Source organism: Panicum virgatum, chromosome 5N (assembly GCF_016808335.1).
Source record: "Panicum virgatum strain AP13 chromosome 5N, P.virgatum_v5, whole genome shotgun sequence".
Classification (NCBI taxonomy): domain Eukaryota; kingdom Viridiplantae; phylum Streptophyta; class Magnoliopsida; order Poales; family Poaceae; genus Panicum; species Panicum virgatum.
Window position 1 is genome coordinate 64,044,821 of NC_053149.1, and position 22,265 is coordinate 64,067,085.

The 22,265-nt window shown below is 50.0% G+C and overlaps 2 protein-coding genes across 2 annotated transcripts; both read right to left on the reverse strand.

Annotated features, from left to right (window-relative positions):
• Nucleotides 1-1,118: 1,118 nt before the first annotated feature.
• LOC120676217 (protein OCTOPUS-like) lies at nt 1,119-3,487 on the reverse strand. The gene has a single exon (XM_039957450.1). It carries the CDS (start codon nt 3,281-3,283, stop codon nt 1,334-1,336), a length of 1,950 nt encoding a protein of 649 aa, XP_039813384.1. The 5' UTR covers nt 3,284-3,487; the 3' UTR covers nt 1,119-1,333.
• A 6,911-nt stretch (nt 3,488-10,398) lies between these two features.
• Nucleotides 10,399-19,268, reverse strand: LOC120673957. Its single transcript, XM_039955004.1, has 4 exons — nt 19,127-19,268; nt 16,117-16,742; nt 11,187-11,896; nt 10,399-10,932 (listed from the first exon to the last, which is right to left on the reverse strand). The coding sequence occupies exons 1-4, from the start codon at nt 19,194-19,196 to the stop codon at nt 10,899-10,901; spliced, it is 1,440 nt and encodes a 479-aa protein (XP_039810938.1). The 5' UTR covers nt 19,197-19,268; the 3' UTR covers nt 10,399-10,898.
• Nucleotides 19,269-22,265: the final 2,997 nt, after the last annotated feature.

Genomic DNA, 22,265 nt, shown 5'->3' on the forward strand with positions numbered 1-22,265 from the left:
TAAAATTTTTTTGCAAATAAACTTCATTTAGTACTTCATGCATGCGAGATTTTCTTCTCGGGACACGTGCGCGCTAGCTTTGTTGCGAATCCGAACCAGGGTTGTCAAACCGGTCCGGACCGGTTCCGGTTTCGGCCGGTACCCAACCGGCCAAAATTCAAAATTAAAATTTAAATTCAAAAAATGAAAAATTCCCAAAAAATTCCTAAAAATACTTCAAGTTGCGATGAATCTAATGGTATCTAATTTTCTCAAAAAATCGTTCATTTATTATAGTTTGCGGGGATTTAAAGTTAAATCAAAAAAGAAAAAATGGGCCGGCCCATTAAGGCCCACCAGTCAAACCGGTCAAACCGTCCGATAAACCGGTCAAACCGGCCGATAAACCGGTTGCACATGAGCTTTTGAATTTGGATTTGAATTCAAACCGGGCAAACCGACCGGTAAACCGGTCGGAACTGGTTGCACGGGAGCTTTTGGATTTATTTGAATTCAACTGGTTTCCACCGGTTACCGGTCCAACCGGTCCGGTAAACCGGAACCGATGGCCGGAGGTTTGGGTTAACTGGTCGGGGAAAAAAACCCTAATCCGAACAAGGCCATGGCCTCCCCGGCCGGCCGCTCCTACGGCGGCGGCGCGTCCGCGTCGAGCTCTCCCTCGGGTTGTGCTCGTGTCTCCGTGGGAAGGAATTCCCCACGGTCCAAAAGAGCAAGCGGGTGTGACCGGCTGTCGGACCCGTCTCGATTGACAGGAAGCGAATGCTGTCCGGCACCAGAATTAGAGGCTGTGTTTAGATCTTGCAAAACGGGTAGAAAAGGTCAAATCGGATACAGTAGCACATTGTAGTACTTTTCGTTTGTTTGTGGTAAATATTATCCTACCATGACTTAACTAGGCTCAAAAGATTCGTCTCGCAACGTACATCAAAACTATACAATTAGTTTTTTTATTTATCTACATTTAGTACTCCATGCATGAGTCATTTGTTATATTTAATATTTCGATGTGATTTCGATGTGATGGAAAATTTGGAGGAGTTTCCCTCCAAATTCAGACGGAAACCTTGCGAAATTGCTGCCGATGGAGCTACAACAACTCATGGAGAAAACACTGGTGGTTGAACATGCGAAACGATAGGATCATAATTCATAAAGGTACGGATACGCAAGAGGAAATCATGACGGGAATGCGAGATGCGTGTTATCCAATCCCCCCAAATGAACCAAAATAAACAGCTTACATTACCCCAACCAAACCCTCTCCTTGAACCTGCAGATCGGCATTGGGAACCTGACCGGCTGCCGCCGCCGGGCGTGCCGCTGGCGTCGTAGCCTAGTACAGGCGGAGCACGCTGCGCGCGAACGACTGCGTGGCCAGCGGCCGCCCGGGCCCGGGGGCCTTGCTCGGCAGGCCGCCGCCGCGCGGCCGCGCGCTGCCGCTGCGCATCGGGGTCAGGTAGAACCTCAGCATGCCGTTGTCCGCGGCGGCGCGCCCGGGCGAGTAGCGCGCGCTGCGGTTCCGCTCCAGCGGCGGCGCCGGCGCGTGCGGCTCCTCCCTCCGCCGGACGTTGCCGCTGGCGTCCACGTAGCTGCGCCGCGAGCTGCTGAGCCCGCCGCTGTTGCTGCTGAACGAGCTGCGCGCGCTCAGGTTGCTGTTGCACCGCTGCATCTTGGGGTTGGCGCCGCGGACGCGCAGGTCGGGCCACGGCTCGGAGAACGAGCGGTCGGCGATGTCGGACGGGCCGCCGCCCCTGCGCCCCGCGGCGCGCCGGTGGATGAGGCCCCACAGGCTCCACGCCTTGCGCCACCGGCGCGGCTTCTTCGCGGGGCCGGACAGCGCCGCCTCCAGGCTCGCGGAGATGTCCTCGATGAGGGAGTTGGAGCTGAAGCCGCGGTCCAGCAGGTCCTCGGCGTGGTGGAAGTGGTAGAATTCTGAGCCGCCGATGGGGGACTCCTTGCCATTCACAGCTGCCGCCACTGGTCTTGGGTTGGGGACCTCGAAGGATGGCCTGCGTACGGAGCCTGAGCGCTCCAGGCTCTGGCGCCTCCGGCTGGAGGAGTCGAGGTAGTAGTCTCTTGTCTGCAAGGAGCCACCTGGCGGCTCGGGGTCAAAGTCGTCTTCCACGGGGATTTGGCCGTCGGAGCGCTCGACGATGTCGCCCGGTGTGTCCTCCAGGACCGACAGGATGGGAGGGAGTCGGGAGAGCGGTGGAGGTGCGCGCCCGAGGCCGACGCCGGCGCCGGCGCCGAACAGGTACCCGTCCCAGGACGCCCGCGGCTCGTCCCACGAGAAGCCGACGTCGTCCACGGACATGCGCGCCGCGTCGAGGGAGAAACGCGGGTCGGTGTCGCACGAGCGCCGGCCACCGGGAAGCTCGGAGCCGGCCTCGCCACGGAGGAGACGCCGCCGAAGGAACGATGGCTTGTAGGGCTTCTCCGGAGGAGGCATTGCCGCTGCCGCGGCCTTGCTCACGGCAGCCTCCTTCTTGAGCTTCTGCTTGCGTCGCCACTTCTGCCACTTCTTGCTGAACACGGAGGCGGCGACCCAGAAGCTCCCGGCGATCTCTTTCAGGTCTTTGGGTGACGCCTTCTTGTTCTGCGACGACTCGAGATCAATGTGATCCTTGATGTTCTTACCTTCCCGGGTCACATTGCCTTCGGCGTCCACCTCGACGGAAATGTCCATCGCGACGACGGGCTCTTCCTCGACCACCGGTATTATCTCGTCGGACTCCATGACCACGGGAATGTCCTCGTCCAGGAAATCGTCAGGGATGCATGGTGCCTGCGGCGGGAGCTGGACCTCGGCGGCGAGCGCAGCCGCTGCGATCGAGGACGAGGCCGGGAACGCGCCGAACGCCGTGCCGTCGCGGACGCGGTCACGGTCGTCCTGGTGGAACAGCGCCCACAGCGTGCTGCGCCCGCGCACGTCGCACGAGCGCCGCTGCGGCTCGTCCGCCCTGGCGGCCGCAGCGGCGGCGAGCGCGTCCCCGCCGCGGCCGCACGAGAACGACTTGCAGCGCCGGAGGTCCGGCGGCTCGGCCGGGCCGGACGCGGACGAGCCGCCGGCGGCGAACGGCCTGGCGAAGAGGGAGCGGATGGCCGATGTGGACTTGCGCCCTGGCGCCGAGGCCGCGGCGGCGGACGCCTCGAGCCCCTGGAGGCGCTCGCGCAGGCACGCGGCGCAGAAGCCAGTGAACGTCTCGCCCGGGTGCAGGTCGCAGATCGTCGACACCGACCGCCGCCCGGGCGGCGCCGGCGGGTCCATCTGCAGCGTCGTCATCGCTCCGTCCCCTCCCGGGCGTCACTCCCCCCACCCCCCACACCCACACCCCCCGACGTCACTGTGCGGCTAGTACCGTTGCACCATTGCACTCGTGCTGCTGCGGGAGGAGAGGGAGTTGCCGGTGCGCGAGGCCTCGCGTTTTAGTAGGCCGTCTCGGACAGGGTAAAAGGGTAGGGTGGTGAAAGGAAGAAAGAGAGAGAGGAAAGTTAAAGTTAAAGGCGGATCACGGGCCCCGGCGAGGCCGAGGCCTCTCGCTCACTCCCCTCTAGTCGTCTGGGGTCTTCCTCTCTCTCTCTCTAGTTCCTCTTGCTTTGCAGCTCTGCCGTTCTTGGGGTTCGTGGCATGGTGTTGCTTTGCTGGCTCATCCTGTTGCTCTCTCTCACACACACATCCTGCAATCTGTAGATGCTGTGTCCGTCCTATCGGGATTTGCCTGATCCAAAAGGCGATTATATGGGCATAATCTGCACGCGTGTGGTAAAAAAAACGTCACTTTGCATCAAGCAACGGGCAAACGGCAGAGGATGCCTGACGGTCCACTGTTTTTCCCCCCAACCAGTGACGAACGAGCATGTCGTTATACTTCTCGTACACCGGCAGTTCGGCACTTGACAACCGCTCTTTGCAGCCACGCGCTCCACTTCACTTTACATCAACTCTGCATTTTTGCAATGGCTGTGTTCACTTCTCTCGAACTCCTCCAAACTTTCTATCACATCGAAATCACATCGAAATATTAAATATAGCAAATGACCCATGCATGAAGTACTAAATGTAGATAAATAAAAAAACTAATTGTATAGTTTTGATGAACGTTGCGAGACAAATCTTTTGAGCCTAGTTAGCCTATAATAGAACAATATTTTCCACAAATAAACGAAAAATGCTACAGTATGCTACAGTGTCCGATGTGCCTTTTTCTATCGGATTTTCGCGGATCTAAACACAGCCAATGTGTTGCTGGTACTTGAAAGAGCTGTTCATCCATAGATCACTGTCACCTCGTGGGATTAGGGATGCACTGAATGAGCTGCTGTACTGAGCTCCCTACTAGTTCAGCCGCGCTATCAGTGGGAGAAGACTTTGACCCGAAGGATACAAGATTCACAATGAACTTCAGGCGCCAGTTCAATTTTACCTTATCCAGTCAAAGCTGTTGGAAAAAGCATTTTAGCATCTCTAAGAACCTTTTGTTGACAAGTTGGGTGTGAACCGCGCTTTCTCCCAGCTTTCCCTTTCTATCCTCATTTCCCAGCTCCCACATGCTTAGGGCCAAAAGCGCCGGGGCCTAATCGGTCATTTCCCACCCAACGCTAGCTCGGCTCATGCGACGGGCCAAAGGAGAGAATAGAACCAGCACACATCCCCCTACCCTTCAAGATTTGTCCTACTAGCCTGGCAAAAAGGAAGCACCCAGAATTACTGAAAGCGTTTTGCCGCTAAACCATGGCATCTGATCCACGGCCCCTAGGAGGTTAGCAGCTTTGATCATGGCGCTCTAGGCACATGACAGGAGACCGGAGTTGTCGCCTTCTCGAGTTTAGGGAAGCTAATAAACCATGGCGCTTCCTCCTCTTTTGTTCGCTTTTGCTCCCGCGCGGCCTTCTTGGTCGATCAGAAATTCAGAATGCGCCACGCATGTGGGGTTGTGTGACGCGCCTGCCTGAATCCAATTGTATCTGCCGCTTTGTTTTCTCTGAGACTTTGGTGGCTGGTCTGTCTGTTAGCGAGATTAATTAGAGAATATGAAATGGGCAGACAGCAAGACACTGTTGTGTTGCCACCTTCTCGAAAAGAATTGAGGGGACTCCGAGGAGCCTAGGTTTGGGGGGATTTAGTCTACCTGATTGAGGGATTAGAAAATGGCCGGTGGTAGATCTCTGTTCAGAGCTTCAGATACTGCAGAAGCAAACAAAACGGAGGCGCAGCTGTTGCATGCTGTCGAGCTCACGAGCCATGCTCCGTTTCACATTATGTCGTCTTCATTCTGTACTTGATCACATCGTTCCCGGCGAGATAATTGGCTTAATCTCAAAAGGCGACGCGGTTTCTCCACCCCGCTTTTGATGAGCAGCCGATTTCTTCAATTCAGAGCGTGCCTTTCCTTTTTTTTAATTGTTCAGGTAGCATGGTTTTTTTCAGGCAACTCGGACATGCAGATCGCTATTTCGTGTCACCTCATTTGACCTCGTCCAAGCCGTGATTGCCTACAAAACTAGACCTCAAACGCCCGCGTTCAAACGGGAGCCAGAGGCGAGCAGGAAAGAGCCGATCATGGTGGCATACTGGCATGGCACTGGGGTTTCTCTTTGTTTCCCGCGGCGCCTTTCCCCCTCGCCATTTCCCGCAAAAAAGGCCACCGCAACGCAAGGGCAAGGCTCGGCGTCAGCCGGAGCGGCTGCAAGGCTGCCGCCGAGGCGCCAGGAAAATGCCCTGGGCGCGCGTACAGTGAGGACGGACGGGCAGGGACGAACGGCGGGCACGGGAAAGCGCGCGCGGCGCGGGGGGGGGGGGGGGGGGGGGGGGGGTTGGTTTGGAGTGGAAAAATTTTTATAGAATTTTTTTTGTCTCTTTGACAATTAATTAGAGGTATTAAATGAAGTCTAATTATAAAACCACCTCCACAACCCCTGTGTAAATCGCGAGACGAATCTAATGAGACATTTGACCGCGTGATTAGAGGATGGTTACTATAGCATCAATATAGCAAATCAATATTTAGTTACCGTCATTAGATTCATCTCGAAAAGTTACACTCATCTCTGATTTTTTTTGCAAATAGACTTTATTTAGTACTCTATGCAGTTATTCGTTTTTTTATGTAAATTTGATGTGATATTAAACCAAACACGGCCATGATTGCGGTAACATGCGGGAAACGATCCGCTCGGCTCGGCTTTCCGGAACCCCCCGAGCTCGATCGACTGCGCCCGCCCGGGGGCATGGACGGATCCGATCGATGGATCCCCCTCGAGATCGCGTGGCCGTGTCGTCGCGCGTAGCTGCAAGTCTTCAAAGCGGGCGAGGAAAAGATCCGCCTTCTTGGTCCTGGCGAGGGGAACGGGGGCGAGCGCTTTACCAAAATCTGAGCTCGATCGGTTCCGGCGATCCGCGCCCGTCGCCTCGCCTCGCCTCGCCTGTAAAGGCAAAGCTCACCGCACCTCGCCGCTGTTCTTTTGCTCCGCTAGCTTGTGCTCCCAACGCTTACTTCCATGCGGCGCGGATCCCTAGTCCGTGGCGAGGTAGAGGTAGCACCAGTGTGCGAGGAGGCTGCGCAGGCACCACAAAGCGACGCTTTGGCATGTTTGATGCTAGCGTGGTAGCATCGCGGCAGCGTCTTGTTCTCGCAATGGCCGGCCGCGCCGGCCGGCGACCGGCGACCGGGTGTGGCTTGGAGCTTGCTGTGCTCGACGGCTCGTGGCTTGGCGCGAGCAGGGACGAGGCCGGCCGGAGGGCAGGCCGCAGGCAGGAGCGTGCTGTATAGGGACATGCCCTTCATGCTCTTGCATAGGTGGTCTTGGATCGTGTACGCTGCCGCCTGCTGGATTGCTGGTCGGTGGTCCTGGCGCTGCCGCCTGCTGGTGAACTGATCGACTGAAAAGGAAGGAAATTGCTGGACTGGAGGTTGCTGCTGCTGCTGCTGCTATGGCAGCGTCGCTGCAGCCTGGAGCCGGCCTGCAGGCGGCAGTAGAGCAACTGCACCGCTGCCAGCCTCCCTCCACGGCTCCACCTCTCTACAACTTCTGTTTGCATTGAACCAAATTTACACCTCTTGGCTGCAGCGACGCAGGCTGTTACTACTATTGTACTGCAAGGTGGGAAGCATTCCGTAGGTTTTCAAAAAAAAAAAGTTCACTGTAACCACGTTTTTTCAGATTCAGTAAGCTGTAAATCCCGTCTGTAACACCAAGGTTTGTCCAGGCCCGCCATCTGGGTGTCCTGAATCGCGCCAACATTCAACAGTGCAGGAGTAATTGGATCGTGATCGAACAGCTGGGAGCCTGGAGCCTGGAGCCTGCATGGACATGCTATTTGTTCATCTCGGGTTGAAGCAAGGTGACGCCACGGAGAGGAGGGAATCCGAGGCCAGCGGGGAGATAGAATGAGCATCCAGAACCAAAAGCATTTAACTTCAGGCGAGCGAGAAGATAAGAGTGCCTGGGCTTCGCTGGCATGAAAGGTACTACTACTCGGATTGAAAACAACGGCTCGGGATCAGACCGAGAGAGCAGGAGGAAGCCATGGCCATCCACCACCAGGCACCAGCAGCAGCGTGCCTCGAAGCTCGCGAGGAGTGGCAGGGGAGGAGGGCCCAGCGGGCGAGAAAAAAACAATTCCTTTCAGTATTTTCCTGCGGCGTCAAAGCTGGGCCTGGGCGCGTAGTAGCATTTGCAATGCATGGAAATCAAATCGCCGAGCAGGCGCTGGAGAAAGCAACGGGCTCCGCAGCTTTAATCGCGCCCTCTTTTCCCTTTTGATTTTCCAGGCAGAGGCAGCCACGGGCGACGACACCAGCAGACGGTGGCGACGGGGCGTCGCAGCGCGGCCGGCGTAGAAGACGGCGTCGCGTACAGGTAGCCAGGCCCAGGCAGGCTGCACCTGCGCGGCGCAGCGAGGGCGCCGGCCCGGCCTCTGCAGAGCAGAGCAACACGGTTGATGAACCGCCAGGCCGCCACACGAGCACGCGCCAGCGGGCGCACGGGGGGCGCCGCCGCGGTGGTGTGCGGCGAGCAGAGCAGGCGCGGGCGGAGGGGCTCGCATCTCGAGGCACCTAATCTGGCATGATGACGGGGGGTTGATGATGATCAGCGACCGGCTTTTCGCACTGAATCATCATGCTAATATTCATGCGCGGGGCGAAAAAATTCCTTTTTCTGAATTCTTGGCCTAATCATTGCCGCCCCGCTTGGATCGCGGGGGCGCTGTCCGGCGAGCGGTGGCGCGCCCCGCCGCCCGCTCCTCCTCCTCCGATCCAAAGGCCAAAGCGCGCTGGTCAGAGGCACGCGCCGAGGTGACGTGGGGCTGTGGCTGGTCGCGTGCCGACGTGTCATCGACCCAACGAACTCGCCAGATTGTAGGTTTGTGCAGACCAACACGTGCATGAATCTTGCTCGCAAAAGAAGAGAGAGACAAAAGAAGTGTATAAATCATTGGGCAGGAGGCATGCAGATTTCCACTTCACAAGGAGAATTTTGTATGCCTCCCTGCTCTGAGATATCATTTACCGGTCAACAAATTCAGCTGAGCAGGAAAGCAAAAGTTGCATCTTTTCTGCAGCTTTGGTGCAAAAAGTTTTACAACTCATCTGTGCAAAAAAATTTTATAAATAGACCTCATTTAGTACTTCAAATTAATAAGATTCCACCGCAAAAAATTTTTGCGCTTCATCTAAACACGGCCATAAGAACACGTGCATGAACCTTGCTGACGACGACGACGACAACAACAATATAGCTTTTTGTCCCAAGCGAGTTGGGGTAGACTAGAGATGAAACCCAAAAGACACAAAGGTCAAGGTACAGGCACGTTAAAAGCTAGTCTTCAAGCGCTCCTGTCCAAAACTAACTCCTCAGAGATATCCCAATTTTTAAGGTCTCTCTTAACCGACTCGTCCCAAGTCAGTTTAGGTCTACCTCTACTCCTCTTTACCTTATCAACACGCTTTAGCACCCCACTACGCACCGGCGCCTCCGGAGGCCTCCGTTGAATATGTCCAAATCATCTAAACCGATGTTGGGTAAGTTCTCCTCAATTGGTGCCACCCCTACCCTTTCCCGAATAGTTTCGTTCCGGACTCTATCTCTCCTTGTGTGCCTGCAAAACCACCGTAACATCCGCATCTCTGCTACACTCAGTTGCTGGACATGTCGCCTTTTTGTAGGCCAACATTCAGCACCGTATAACATCGCCGGGCGAATCGCTGTCCTATTAAACTTACCTTTTAGCTTTTGTGGCACCATCCTGTCACAGAGGACACCAGAAGCTTGACGCCATTTCAACTAGCCAGCTGAGATTATATGCTTAATATCTTCATCAATGTCGCCATCATTTTGTAGCATCGAACCTAAATACCAAAAAGTATCCTTATGGGCCACCACTTGCTCATCGAGACTAACGTCACCACCCTCATGCCTAGATGCGCTGAAATCGCACATCATATATTCGGTTTTGGTCCTACTAAGTCTGAACCCTTTTTGACTCTAATGTGCATCTCCACAGCTCTAACTTCCTATTTACCCCTGCTCTACTCTCGTTCACTAGCACCACATCATCAGCAAAGAGCATACACCAAGGGATATCACCTTGTATGCCCCTTGTGACCTCATCCATCACCAGAGCAAATAAATAAGGGCTCAATGCCGACCCCTGATATAGGCCTATGTTAATAGGAAAGTCAGTGGTGTCGTCACCACATGTCCGGACAAACGTCATCGCATTCTTGTACATATCCTTGATGAGGGTAATGTACTTAGTTGGGACTTTGTGCTTCTCCAAGGCCCACCACATGACATTTCTCGGTACTTTGTCATACGCCTTCTCGAGGTCAAAAAAGACCATGTGCATGTCCTTCTTCTGCTCCCTATATCTCTCCATCAACTGCCGTATTAGAAAAATCGCCTCCTTAGTCGACCTTCCAGGCATGAACTCAAACTGGTTTTGGGTCACACTTGTCACTCTTCTTATGCGGTGCTTGATAACCCTCTCCCAGAACTTCATCGTATGTCTCATCAGCTTAATCTCACGGTAGTTAGTACAACTCTGAACATCTCCCTTATTTTTGAAGATCGGTACTAATATACTTCTTCTCCATTCTTCAGACATCTTGTTTGACCGAAAAATAAGATTAAAAAGCTTAGTTAACCATAATATCACTCTGTCACCTTGCATGAACCTTGCTGACACAAATGGAAAATAAATACATAAATCATTCCGCAGGAGGCAGCATCCGTTTCATAAAGAGTATGGCATACCTCTCTGCACGAAGATATGATTTAACGGTCAACAAATTCAGCTAAGCAGCAAAAGCGAAAGGTGCATTCTGCTTATGCATGACAGATGAAATACGATCATCAGAAAGATTATCATGTATGAGCTGAATAAACTAAACGGTATTTTCAAAGAGTAAGGTTTTTGTCATGCCAAAAGAACAAGTCAACCCCAGAAAGAATTCCAGAAGAGGGAGTCAAATCTCCAGGCAGTAAACACATATGTCTGATGCTTGTTGAAAGCACCAGATGAGATGATGGCTTGGTTAAAAGCCTTACATCGACAGGTCTGGCCTCAAGAAAAAGGGAAGCAAAACAGCTCCTTCAATTTATGTTCCTTTCCCCTCTTTTGCTTTCAATTTTCTTACCATTTTCCTGTACAACCAAAAACAATTTGGCTCAGATGAGCTATTTGCTTGCCAAGAGAAAGGCATGGAGAATGATTTGACACTTGATTCAGTTTCTGCTCACAAAGGATGGTTGGACCTAAGTGAACGGAGACCTCTAATGAAAATCTGAAGAAAATCAGACTGGCGATCACTTGGAGCAACGGTACATCATTTGATGAATGAGCGTCTCAACAAAGCGCACGTGCAGAAAAGCATGTCAAATTGCTGCTGGCAGAATCATGAGACCTTCACGTCCTGGACATCTTGGGTCCTGAAAAATTAAAACGTATCTAGTCAGCAAAACTCGACATCAGTCTGACCAGAGTACGAATGCTTTTGCTGGAAGTCAGTTAATGCAGCTCTTACAGAAATGAGTATATGGTAGCTCAATCAGCAAACATCCAAATACAAAAAGAGACTTCCAACATATGCAGTGGACGATAATGAGAAAAACATAGATATTGAGTTATTACACCTTCTTACACAATTATATGTTGTCATGGAAAAAAAGGTACAAACCAGTACCTCTGAAGAGAGCTGGAGCCTTCAGGCTGATCTTCATCCTCCTCTTCCTCCACTTCATCTTCGTCACTGTCAATTTCCAAAAGACCCAATCTGCACTGGCTCAGCACCCTTCTCATCAGGAACACATTCAAGTAGTACTTTATCAATTCTATCCTGGGCTTTGAAGCAAAATTTTTTGACGCAACTGCCCAATATGTCTTTTGGTCCATAACAGGAACCAATCGTTCAAGTGTGTTTAACTTCAGTTGCTCATCATGACTCAAAAACTTAGAAACCTGTTCCCCCATTGAATCAAACTGCCATATTATGAAAGCTTGACCAAGTTCAGATCGCAGCCGATCTCTTGCTTCATTTATGTGGTGCTGTCTGCAGAAGAAGGATCCTGGGCAGGAGCAACTACATGATTCTGGTCTTCCCCGCCCAACAGCTACAGTATCGGTTTTGTTAACATCTCCAGGAGGCCAAATTGTAGTTCCTAACATCTTTGATGTCTCTGGGTCACTCCTGTAACATGAAAGCTCTTTCCCTGAAGGTTGCCCGGTCCATTCAGGTATCTCTGCCTGAAAGTGCTCACCTACTCCAATCTTTTTCCGTTGTGTGAGGAGCAATGATGCCATGAGTTTCATTCTCTTAGCTAGTCTCTCCGATTTCCTTGTTGGCATGTTAAAGCACCCTTTCTTTTTATGTTTATCCCAATGGAGCTTCCTTTTCTACAAAATGAAAATTGCAGCAAGGTCTAAAATGGTAAGAAAAGGCAACTGCATTAGACATCTAGGTGCAAAATGTAATCTGACATGAAAACAGATGCGAGCACAATCTTGTAACGAAACTGACAATAAAGGGACCGGATCAAATTTTGAGGCATTCTAAGCACGGGGGTTTTCCAAAACACAGACTGAAAAAACCTTGAAGGCATAAGAGATACAGGCTTGCGAAGTATACATAAGCAGCAAGCTCCCTGATTTATTGTTCAAACAAGAACGGAAGAACCTTTACCAGGGCTCTCACAATTTCATAATCCTTTCCAAAGAAGCAATGAATAGCATCATTATGACTCAGGAGCATCCATTTTACTCTTTGGTACAAATCCAGCAAACTGTTTAAAATACAGAAACCCAAGAGGTAATACAGCTGCAATGTATATGCCTAGCAACTAGCATTATAGCATTTCTGGTCCTTAGGAAGTCCAAATCAGGCAAAGTTGCATCAATCTCAACAGTAATCGTCGCATACTAATTCCTAGCAAGGGCGTTGATTTTGCTTTCATACTAGGTTCCCGTTGTTTTAGTACCAGTTATCAGAAAGCAATTTACCTCTATACTTTTAGGATATTGTAACTACTTGGATCGAAAGGGCAAATCATGCAAATTTGCACAGTTCTCCAGTAATTTTCGCGTACAACAAATACTCCTATCAAGAATGATGGTTTTGCTTTCTCAAATAACCACTAGGTTCCGGTTGATATAATACCAGCAAAGCTATTCCATAACAAGGGAAATACTTCACATACAACCCATTTGTGCAACTCCGTTACAACCTTTGCTTCATAAATGAGCCACCACCATAGTGATTTAACTCTTTCATCTCATGGTTGTAAAGGATCTGCACAAATAGTCATATGCATATCAAAACTAAGCATAACAAATAATTATTTTAGTACCGCTGCTCCCAGTTATGCAAACCACATAAAAGTTAGCAAAACATTCTAAATCCTCAGAAAAATTCAACAACTTCTATGAACTACCTGTCAAATATATTTCTCTCCACCTACTTCCCGAGGCAGTGCTCAGAGGCCAATGGGGGTCATGACCACACAAACAGTTTGCGTGAAGCCCTATTATGTATTGGAATCCCTGGTCGTACTTGGAGCACAGACTATTTGGAAGGCTAGAAATGATGCTGTGTTCAATAGGATTGCTCCCAGTGTTGATAGAGCCCTCTTGCTCGCACAGGAAGAAGCTGAACTATGGAAGCTCGCATGTGCAAAAGGGTTAAGTGCAGCGGTCGCTGTTGCGCTCCCTGACTAGGAGTGTGGCGATAGCCTAGTTGTCATGGTGATAGTTTAGTTTTCGGCGCATTTGTAATCCTGTAAGTCCCTAGTGGCTAGGGCAGTGGAGTGTATCTTGGGTGCGCAGTGGTGTGTGTTGTACAGCTATTTTGGCCTTTTCTCTCTTCTAATGCAATGATATGCAGCTCTCCTGCATATTCGAGAAAAAAATTATGTATTGCAATATATACGAAAATAGCACACTAGATACAACACAATATTGATCCATGTGGAATGGATTTTGGATCTACAACTGCTTTTTACCTATCACAAGTTTGTAGGCTGTTCCTCTCTGTAACCTGAAAGAAATGGGTATCAGCCACAGGCTCCCTCCCTCCCTCCCTAAAAACTCGACCTACGAGGGGAAGAACCCCCCCCCCCCCCCGAGCATTGAATAAGAGAAGACCTCTCATGTAGGCTAAGAAAACCCCTAAACCCCTGCCCCACCCTTACATAGGGCACCGTTACCCCGAGTGAGTGCGGGCCGGGACCTTCCTTTATGCTTTGGCGTGGTGGCAAGCGAGGGGATTGTTTTAACCCAGGCTGAAATTCGCTCCCATAGGGAGTCGAACTCAGGACCTGGGGAGTGCTACTAAGACCGTCTAACCAAGTCAGCTAGAGATCCGATCACCCCTCTCTCTATAACCAATAACTACTTTTGTATTTTTGGTAACGGATGTTGCAGTAGACTACCAAAATCCAATTATCAAGGATAGGGTAGAAGGATGAATCCCCTTCATTTAGGTGAGAGGGAGGTGTGTTTTGGTAATTACCAAAAACTTTGGATTGGTAATACGCTGAAGCACCTCCAATCACCAAAACATCAATTTTTTGGTATTAGGGAGAGAGATGAGTAATCTGTTAGAGATGCTCTTTTAGGAAATCCGCAATTTTATGACTGAAATTTTTGCTTATCCCCAACATAAGCCTGCCATACTATTAACACTTGTCCTAGTTCCTCTAACTCAGAACAACCCCTCTTCAACCTCCAAGTTTCTCCCAGCATTGCCCATTCAGTTTTCACCATTTTTATTCTCAGTAACTGGCAGGGGCATGCCAAGGGCATATGCGCCAGCCATGATCATATGAGTTATGACAAGGCAAGACTATCCAGAAACGGTATTGGTTGGTAACTGGTAGTATTTAATACTGTTCTTATTTCAATAAACAAAAATGCAGCCTTCATTAACATAAATGGATTCACAAGATTCATAGCCAGAATTGCGTTCTTTATTGGGATAGAGGGCGAAGATGGCAAATGAAAAGAAAAACTCGACCCTGGGAGGAATGACCATCCACGAAGGCATTGCACGTAGAAGACCCACTACAAGGGCTGAGAAAGGTCAGGAAGACTGGCAGCCCAGGACGCAATCATGCACAACTGTGAAAGCCGTTACACAGCGAGGGACCTTTTTGTATGTGAAATCCAGGGTTCGATATAGGGAAGGTAGCCTCCCGACTGGAGGGTCTAGTAAGTTTAATATGCCGTCTATGGATCTACCAAGTTTCTATGGATCTACCGACGCGCTTCTCACAAGTTCGCATCGGCATCATCATAATGAATCTCTTCAAAGTTTTTTTTTAAAAAAAATTATGCTAACATATCATCAATAGATTTAATAATCAACAAATGTGTCCAATTAAGAAACTTTAATATGCTGAATGTCATCAGTTATTATACTTGTCAGCTAAAAAATGATGAATCTATTGGGTATCTTCAAAAACACTGTGTATGTATCCACCAGGAATAACAGAAAAACAAAACAAAAGCCTTTTGTCCCAAGCAATTTGAGAGCATACATAAGAAGTAGCAGTAACAGTAATAAAAGTAAAAGGAAGCCGATAGCCTAGGTCATGGTTCGGACTTCGGACTCGATGATCACTGATTTCCACATGGCCCTATCCAAAAATAGTTCATTGGTCATATTCAATTCTCTCATGTCCCTTTTTATTGCTGCATCTGTTCCATATTCACTTTAGTTTTGTCCAAGTCAAATTCTCTAACTTTGACCGAGTTTATAAAAAACATCAATATCTACAACATCAAATTAGTTTCATTGAATTGAATCTACTGTGAAATGTCTTGATATTGCACTTATTTTTCTATAAACTTAGTCAAAGTTAGACAAGATTGACTCAGGACAAAGCTAAAACGAACAATAATTTGGAACCGAGGGAGTACCTCTTTTTACATTATCAACACGCCTTAGGACGACCCTATGCACTAGCGCCTATGGAAAAAGCTGCATGTAATATTTTCCAGCTAGTGTGCAGTGCCACTGCCATGTGAGATTAATGCCATTGTTTGGCACAGCCTATTCCCTTGCTTCTCCACAGATTATGCAGAAGTTGTGTCAAAGGCTAAGATTCTGCAGCAGTTTAACAATAAGCAGAATCTAAGATAGCAGGACAAGCAAAATCTGCTTAACACAAGCATAAGAGGATTTAGTAAAATCATAACCTCCACCTAAAACAGGGCAGGTCACACCGTGACACCACAAATGACGGTCCTTCAAAACTTTTCTGCCTTACAGAACCCTGGCTAAGATACTGACATCCTACTCAGGGTTCGCCATCCAAGCCTGGAACCTTCTATTTCCCAGCTCCAGTAGCTTCACTGGTTGCCCAAAGGCAAAAGGACATGATACTTATGCAGTGACAGTGATCCTCCCAACGTGCGACACTTGTCATTACCATCCACCGACCTGCAACCTCTATTTCCCAAATGCAAAGTCAAATGGTACGGCATACAGCAAATCCTAGATGCAGTCCCACATCCAGCCGAAAGCAAGCAACAGGCCACCGAAAACCCCGTTTCCAAATAATTTTAGCAACAGATCACAATTCGACAAAACACGAGAGTTTTGCGCCGTAAAAACTCACCTTGGAGAGGCTGGGGAGCTCTTCTGCGTCCGCCACGTCCTCCAATCTGAGGTAGCGCGCACGCCGCAAGGCCAGCACGTGCCGCTTCCTCGGCCTGTGCTCCGACGGCGCCGGCAGCGGGGCCACGGGATCCGCTGCGAGCTCCCGCATCCACCGCACCAGCACCCCCAGATCCCCAACCGCGCCGCTGCCTTTGCCGCCTCCCGAGCCGCGCAGCAGGCTCCCCCCGCCGACCAGAGCCTCGAACAGCTGCTGCGGCTGACCGCCGCCATGCGCCTGCGCCAGCGGCGGGGCGAGAGCAGCCGATGGAGGGGAGGACGGGGCGCCGCCGCCGGCGAGCCGTGGCTGCTCACCGCAGTGTCCGCCGCCTAGGGTGCCGAAGGCGTCGTCGCGGAGCTGGTGCTGGTACATCCCCACCATCGAGGTGAGGACCCCGCCGTCGCCGGACGCGGCCGGTTGCTGATGCCGTCGTGGTGGGGTCGCCGGCCGCGCGCTGCTCGCTGCTCCCGCCTCCGCGCTCGATAGCTGTAAATTGTAAATTTCGGGACCGAATGTTCTGCAGTTCTGGGTTAGCGAGTTGCGCGATGTGATTCGTGGAGCGGCGGAGGTAAGCTTGATGGGCCCACCTGTCAGTTAGCGGAACCGTTTGCTCACACGAAATGATTTGGATTTAGCAAGCTGTTCTTAGATTTCGAAGAAGAAGAAAAAAAATGTACCATACATACTCCAAACCACTGAAAATAATATTCGATCGGGGCTGTCTACTCTTTGGCATTTGCAACAGAAGCAAGCAGGCGAGTACCAGGTGAGTTTTTTTTTCAGGCATTTACTTGAGTTGAAGCAACGGACCAATGACCAGCTGCTCCCACCGATCAATGCTCACTCGGTACTACTAGACCTGAATGCTTCTAAATACAGTAAGTTTTAAAACCCAAATAATTCTTCTTAGGCTTCCTATAATGCCTCAAGTTTGATTAACCAAGAAGAATTACAAAAGACGGATATGAGAGTTTCATCTTACTTTATAATGGCATCTATTCCCATATACCTTCACTCTTTTTCTAGTAATATCAACAATCTGAATCTGGTTAGATTGCCGTCTCTCCTATCACTAGCAATGGTGCTACATCCTCCTCCTCTGTTCTCATTTCTAACCAATCCAAGCGTCATCTACTCCAATGGCAGCTACCCTCCATCGTAGTATCGGCATCTATGAGAAAACACGAACCCAACCAATTCAACCTAAACCTTAAATGGAGCAAGTGGCATTTGTTGCAATCGCCATATAAGTGTAGCCATAGTCTATTTCAACCCTGTTTGGATTGATTAGCATGGTTGAACCACCTAATCGCATAGTTGCTATTTAGCTTGTTAGAAGAGATTTAGCTGCGTATTAGCTGATCTCGTTTGGATCCATTCTAGTTAAAATTAGCTACCTATCAATTAGCTGATGGATCAAAACAAACCCTCCATAATCGATAAAAATCGATTAAAAAAACAAGAAACAACCTTAGGGTACAATTGCTCCTCTATGCAATCAGTGCAAAACTATGCAACGAAAAATCAAAATGTCTCTACAACGCCACAAACGGAGGAATCTACGACAGCATCCACCAGACAAGCTATCCCAAAACACTACCGAGATTCCATTTGAAGATTGGCGCCTCCTGCAGACAAAGCCGCATATTATTTCCATGGACACTTCGTTGGAACTTGGAAGGATTCGTCAAACTTCAAATAGCGGTGCTTTCACGGAAGCTGCAGAATTAGGCCGTGTTTAGATGTTTTGCAAAAAAAATTTGCGATGTAATCTTGCTAATTTGAAGTACTAAATGAAGTCTATTTACAAAACTTTTTGCACAGATGAGTTGTAAATCGCGAGACGAATCTAATGATGCTAATTAATCAATCAGCGGATGGTTACTGTAGTATCACTGTTGCAAATCATGTATTAAGTAGGCTCATTAGATTCGTCTCGCGATTTACAGCCCATCTATGCAAAAAAATTTGTAAATATACTTCATTTAGTGCTCCATGCATATGTCGAAACATTCGATATGATGGTTTTTTTGCGTTTACGGGGTTTACGAGTAAACATCTAAACAGGACCTTAGCATGGTTTAATGGAGTTCCTGAAGTCCATACATACTCAGCACTGTCATTGGGCATTGGCCCATTGTGCAAGTACTGTACAGAAAGACTTTGACAACGACCTCAGAGTCGGAGAAGACAATGGAAATAGAGTACGGGCCCTGTGATGTTCAGTCAGTTCTTCGTAAACATCCGAAACCCTAAATGCCCCACAACTCCCTGTCGAAGGATTAATGGCGAGCCGAAACTAATCGTGCAAACCGTCCCCAACAAGATGGCAAACAGCGGCGGAGACAGCAACAGCGCGCGGACGAGCGTGGCTGGAGTCTCACGATCTGACGACACCACCCACCCCTGTTCTATTCCGCGACTACCATCTGTTCATGACGGGAATTGGCAGGAGCAGCAGTTCAATCAGATGCGGACGCCCCACAAGATCTAGGCCCTGGCAAAAGAAGGTGGTCAATTCAAGACACAGAAGATGCAGACCCAAGATTCCTGGGATGTCAGCGCAGAATCGCCCGACTGACCACCGGAGACCGCACGGTCAACCGCCGCCGCCGCCCGATTTCCCAAACTCCATGTCCAAGGGCCCCTCGAATCGAGGCATCAAGCTAGGGTACCAACCAAAGCTCAAATCTCTGCTGCTGCTATAATCTAATCCTAGCAGATTCAGATCCGCTGGCAGATTACGCTGCTAACCGCAAGGCTAATCATGATTACCGCTCACGCGATTCTGGTGCACGTCCACCGATGTAAACTTCAGAAGAACTAGAAATCGATAATTAGGGTTTCACGCGACAGCTTCACCAATTGCGCCATACATACGGCAGAGCAATCATACCAGAGAACATGGTAGGAGGGAGTGTGGAGGAGGAAAGGACCGTGGGGGAGAGAGGGGAGGAGGAAAAGAACACACGGGCGGTGGTGGTGGTGGGCACCCCATCGGAGTGGTCGCGTGAATCGTCCGAGGCGGCCGCGCCCGACATAGGCACGCACGAGGCCCGGCGTGACGCGGCTGAGGCAGAGGCACACCGACCGACGACGCGCACGACTCGAGGAGACCTCCGTGCTGTATGCCGCCGTGTCTGTGGGCTACTGTGGCTGTGCGAGGGAGACCCAAGGGAACTAACCGCCAGCGCCTATGTCGTCAAAGAATTAAATACAGCAGCGGTTATCGAATTTGTTCCTAAATACTCAAGTCAGTTTTAGTAGGAGTTTTATGGACACAGTTATCTAGACTGAGAACTAGGTAACTGTGCCAGATGAGTTTCATGGTGATGAAACTATCCTTACATCCCATTAAACTCCATCATTCTCTCTTCTTACCATGTCAGCAAAATTGATAGTATTTAATATCATGAAACTCTCCATGAAACCCCCATTGGGACTGGCCTTAAGTCCACGAACTCGTAAAATCAAAATTTAGCAATCCTGAACTTGTTAAGTTGTGCCACTCAGATCCATAACCCTTCAAGAGGCATGAGTATATACAAAAAAAAATCCTTGAATTTTATCATCTTCTATCTACATCCACCGCCTCCTCCCCTTCCTTGCGCCATCTACCGTCCTCTCCCCGTCCTAGCTCCCTTCACCGCCCTCCTCTCCGTCCCAACTCCCTCCACCGCCGCCTCCCCCTCCCTGCGCCCTCCTCCGCCCCCTCCAGGGCGAGCAGGGCCGCGCTGCCCCTTCCCTCGGCGAAGGAGCAGGGTCCATGCGCGCGGCGGAGCGGGCTTTGTCTGCGTGCGTGGGCTGTCTCCTCACTCCTCCCCCTCCGTCCTCCGTCCATGGCCACGGCGGTCGGATCCGTGCCGGCACACCCCTCTTCACGTCGGAGGCCATGGCGTGGCGGCGGGAATGGCAGAGCTCGTGCACGGCCATGGCGGAGCTCGTGGCGGTCATAGCTGAGCTCGTGCGCGGATCCACTCCAGCCATTCCCAGCAGCATGCCTCCCCGGCGCTCCTCCCTCTCCAGGCAGGCAGGCTCCGCTCTTCGCGGCGGCTCCGGCGTGCTCCCTCGTGCCGCAGCTACTCTGCTCTGGCGGCGCCAATTGCGATGGATTTGACAGCGAAGAGCGCGCTCGAGGCCTCATCGACGGCGAGCGACACCACCGCGCCCGACGCGCGGCCCGAAGGCGAGCAACACGCGATGTCGGGTGAGGCGGGCCAGCCAGCTGCAGGCGAGTGACGGTGTCAGGCAAGGAGGGCGGTGCGTGGTCGGAGGCGAGCACGGCGTCAAGGGAGGCGGGCAGGCCGGAGGCGATCGGCGCGCGGCGTCGAGGGAGGCGGGCCGGTCAAAGGATGTAGATATAGAAGATGATAAAAGTCAAGGGTTTTTTTACATATATTCATGCCACTTGAAGGGTTATGTACTTAAGTGGCACAACTTAACAAGTTTAGGGTGCTAGATTTTGATTTTGCGATTTTGTAGACCTAAGTGGCACCTGGGGACAAGTTCGAGGGCCGCTAGTGTATTTAACTCGCCGTCAAATAAGGGAAACGAATGGGAGCTGCCCCTGGGGTGGCACAAGGCTGACAAACTGGCAAACCGCGAGCGACGCAAATTTGGGGGTGTCGTCCCTTGAGCTCTGTGACGCGGTAGGCATAATTTTGGAAAAAATAAAATTGGAGAGATTGGGTAGGAAGTAGCAAGAATTGAGGTTAGGGATCAAGGATAGCAAGAGATACAAAGAGGATAGAGTCCTGAGGAGGAAGACGACTTCATCATTGTATTTTGTTCAATGCCTTTCCTTGTATTCTCCTCTCCTTTTATATGCTGTCTCCACTGCCTTCATCTCCTGGGCCGCTGGGCTCACTGGCAGCCCGGTCCATGACACGATCTTGCTTGAGTGGTGTCTTCCTTAGTTCTAAGAACGTCAACATGACACAGAAACATGTTGTAAGCATCTAGGCCCTTAAGGTTTGTTTCGGTGATTAATGACAATCATTATTGTGACTAATGAGTTTGTGCAGCTTAATGAAATATTATTGCTCATTGGATCATATGTTAAAGAGGCCCCTAAATTTCTTTATTCAAAAAGGTGATCTCGGTATTCAACTCAAGCATGAAACAAGACTAAGGATTTTTCTAGTCCTAAGTGTCGCAAGGTTGAGAAGGACACTTAGGTTAGTATAGGTTTTATAGTTTTGTAGAGGTCGCACTATTAAGAGGGGTTAAGGCCAAGTAACTTGAGCATGGACATGGTCAATCAAAAATGGATGCACACTATGGTCACTCAGGTTCTTAGAAGTTCAAATAAGTGGTTTTCAACTTATATCTCAAGAATATTTGGATTTAATTCAAGACTCAAATCAGAAAAGGTAAAATCAGAAAAAGTCTATACACCGGTTTAACCGACGACTCCATTTTTCTATACGTCGGTTAAACGCAGTTATCAGAGTCTGGACAAGTACATACACCGGTTAAACCGACGCTATTTGAAATTGACGTCGGTGCAGTTGTCCAGAACGTTGGTTTTCAAGGTGTTTCAAGGTTATACTCACCGGTTACACCGACGATATTTGAAATTAACGTCGGTACAATTGTCCAGTGAGTTGGTTTTTTCAGGGATTTCTAAGGTTATACTCACCGGTTAAACCGACGATGGATTTGAGTTAGCGTCGGTGCAGTTGTCCAGAGAGTTGGTTTTTCAGTTGATCAGTGGACAACTACAATCACCGGTTAAACCGATGATACGTCGGTTAATTGGCCCGAGTTGTAACGACTAGTTATCCAAATGGGTAGTTTACATTCATCGGTTAAACCGACGATGACTTTTGGAGGACCGTCGGATTAACCGGTGTTACGTACTTTTCTGGCAGCTTTTCTCCAACGGCTCTATCCGCGTGAGCTGCCTATATATACCTCTCCAATGGGTCATTTTGAAGTCTCTTGACACTAGGCAACATTCATACACTCATACTATTGTTGAGAGCCACCTTGAGCTTCATCTTCCACACATTTGATCATTCAGTCATCCAAGAAGTAAGACTAAGGACTTGAGTAGAGAGAAGCTTGTGTGCATCCGTTCTTGGTGATCGGTTCTTGCTCAAGTGAAG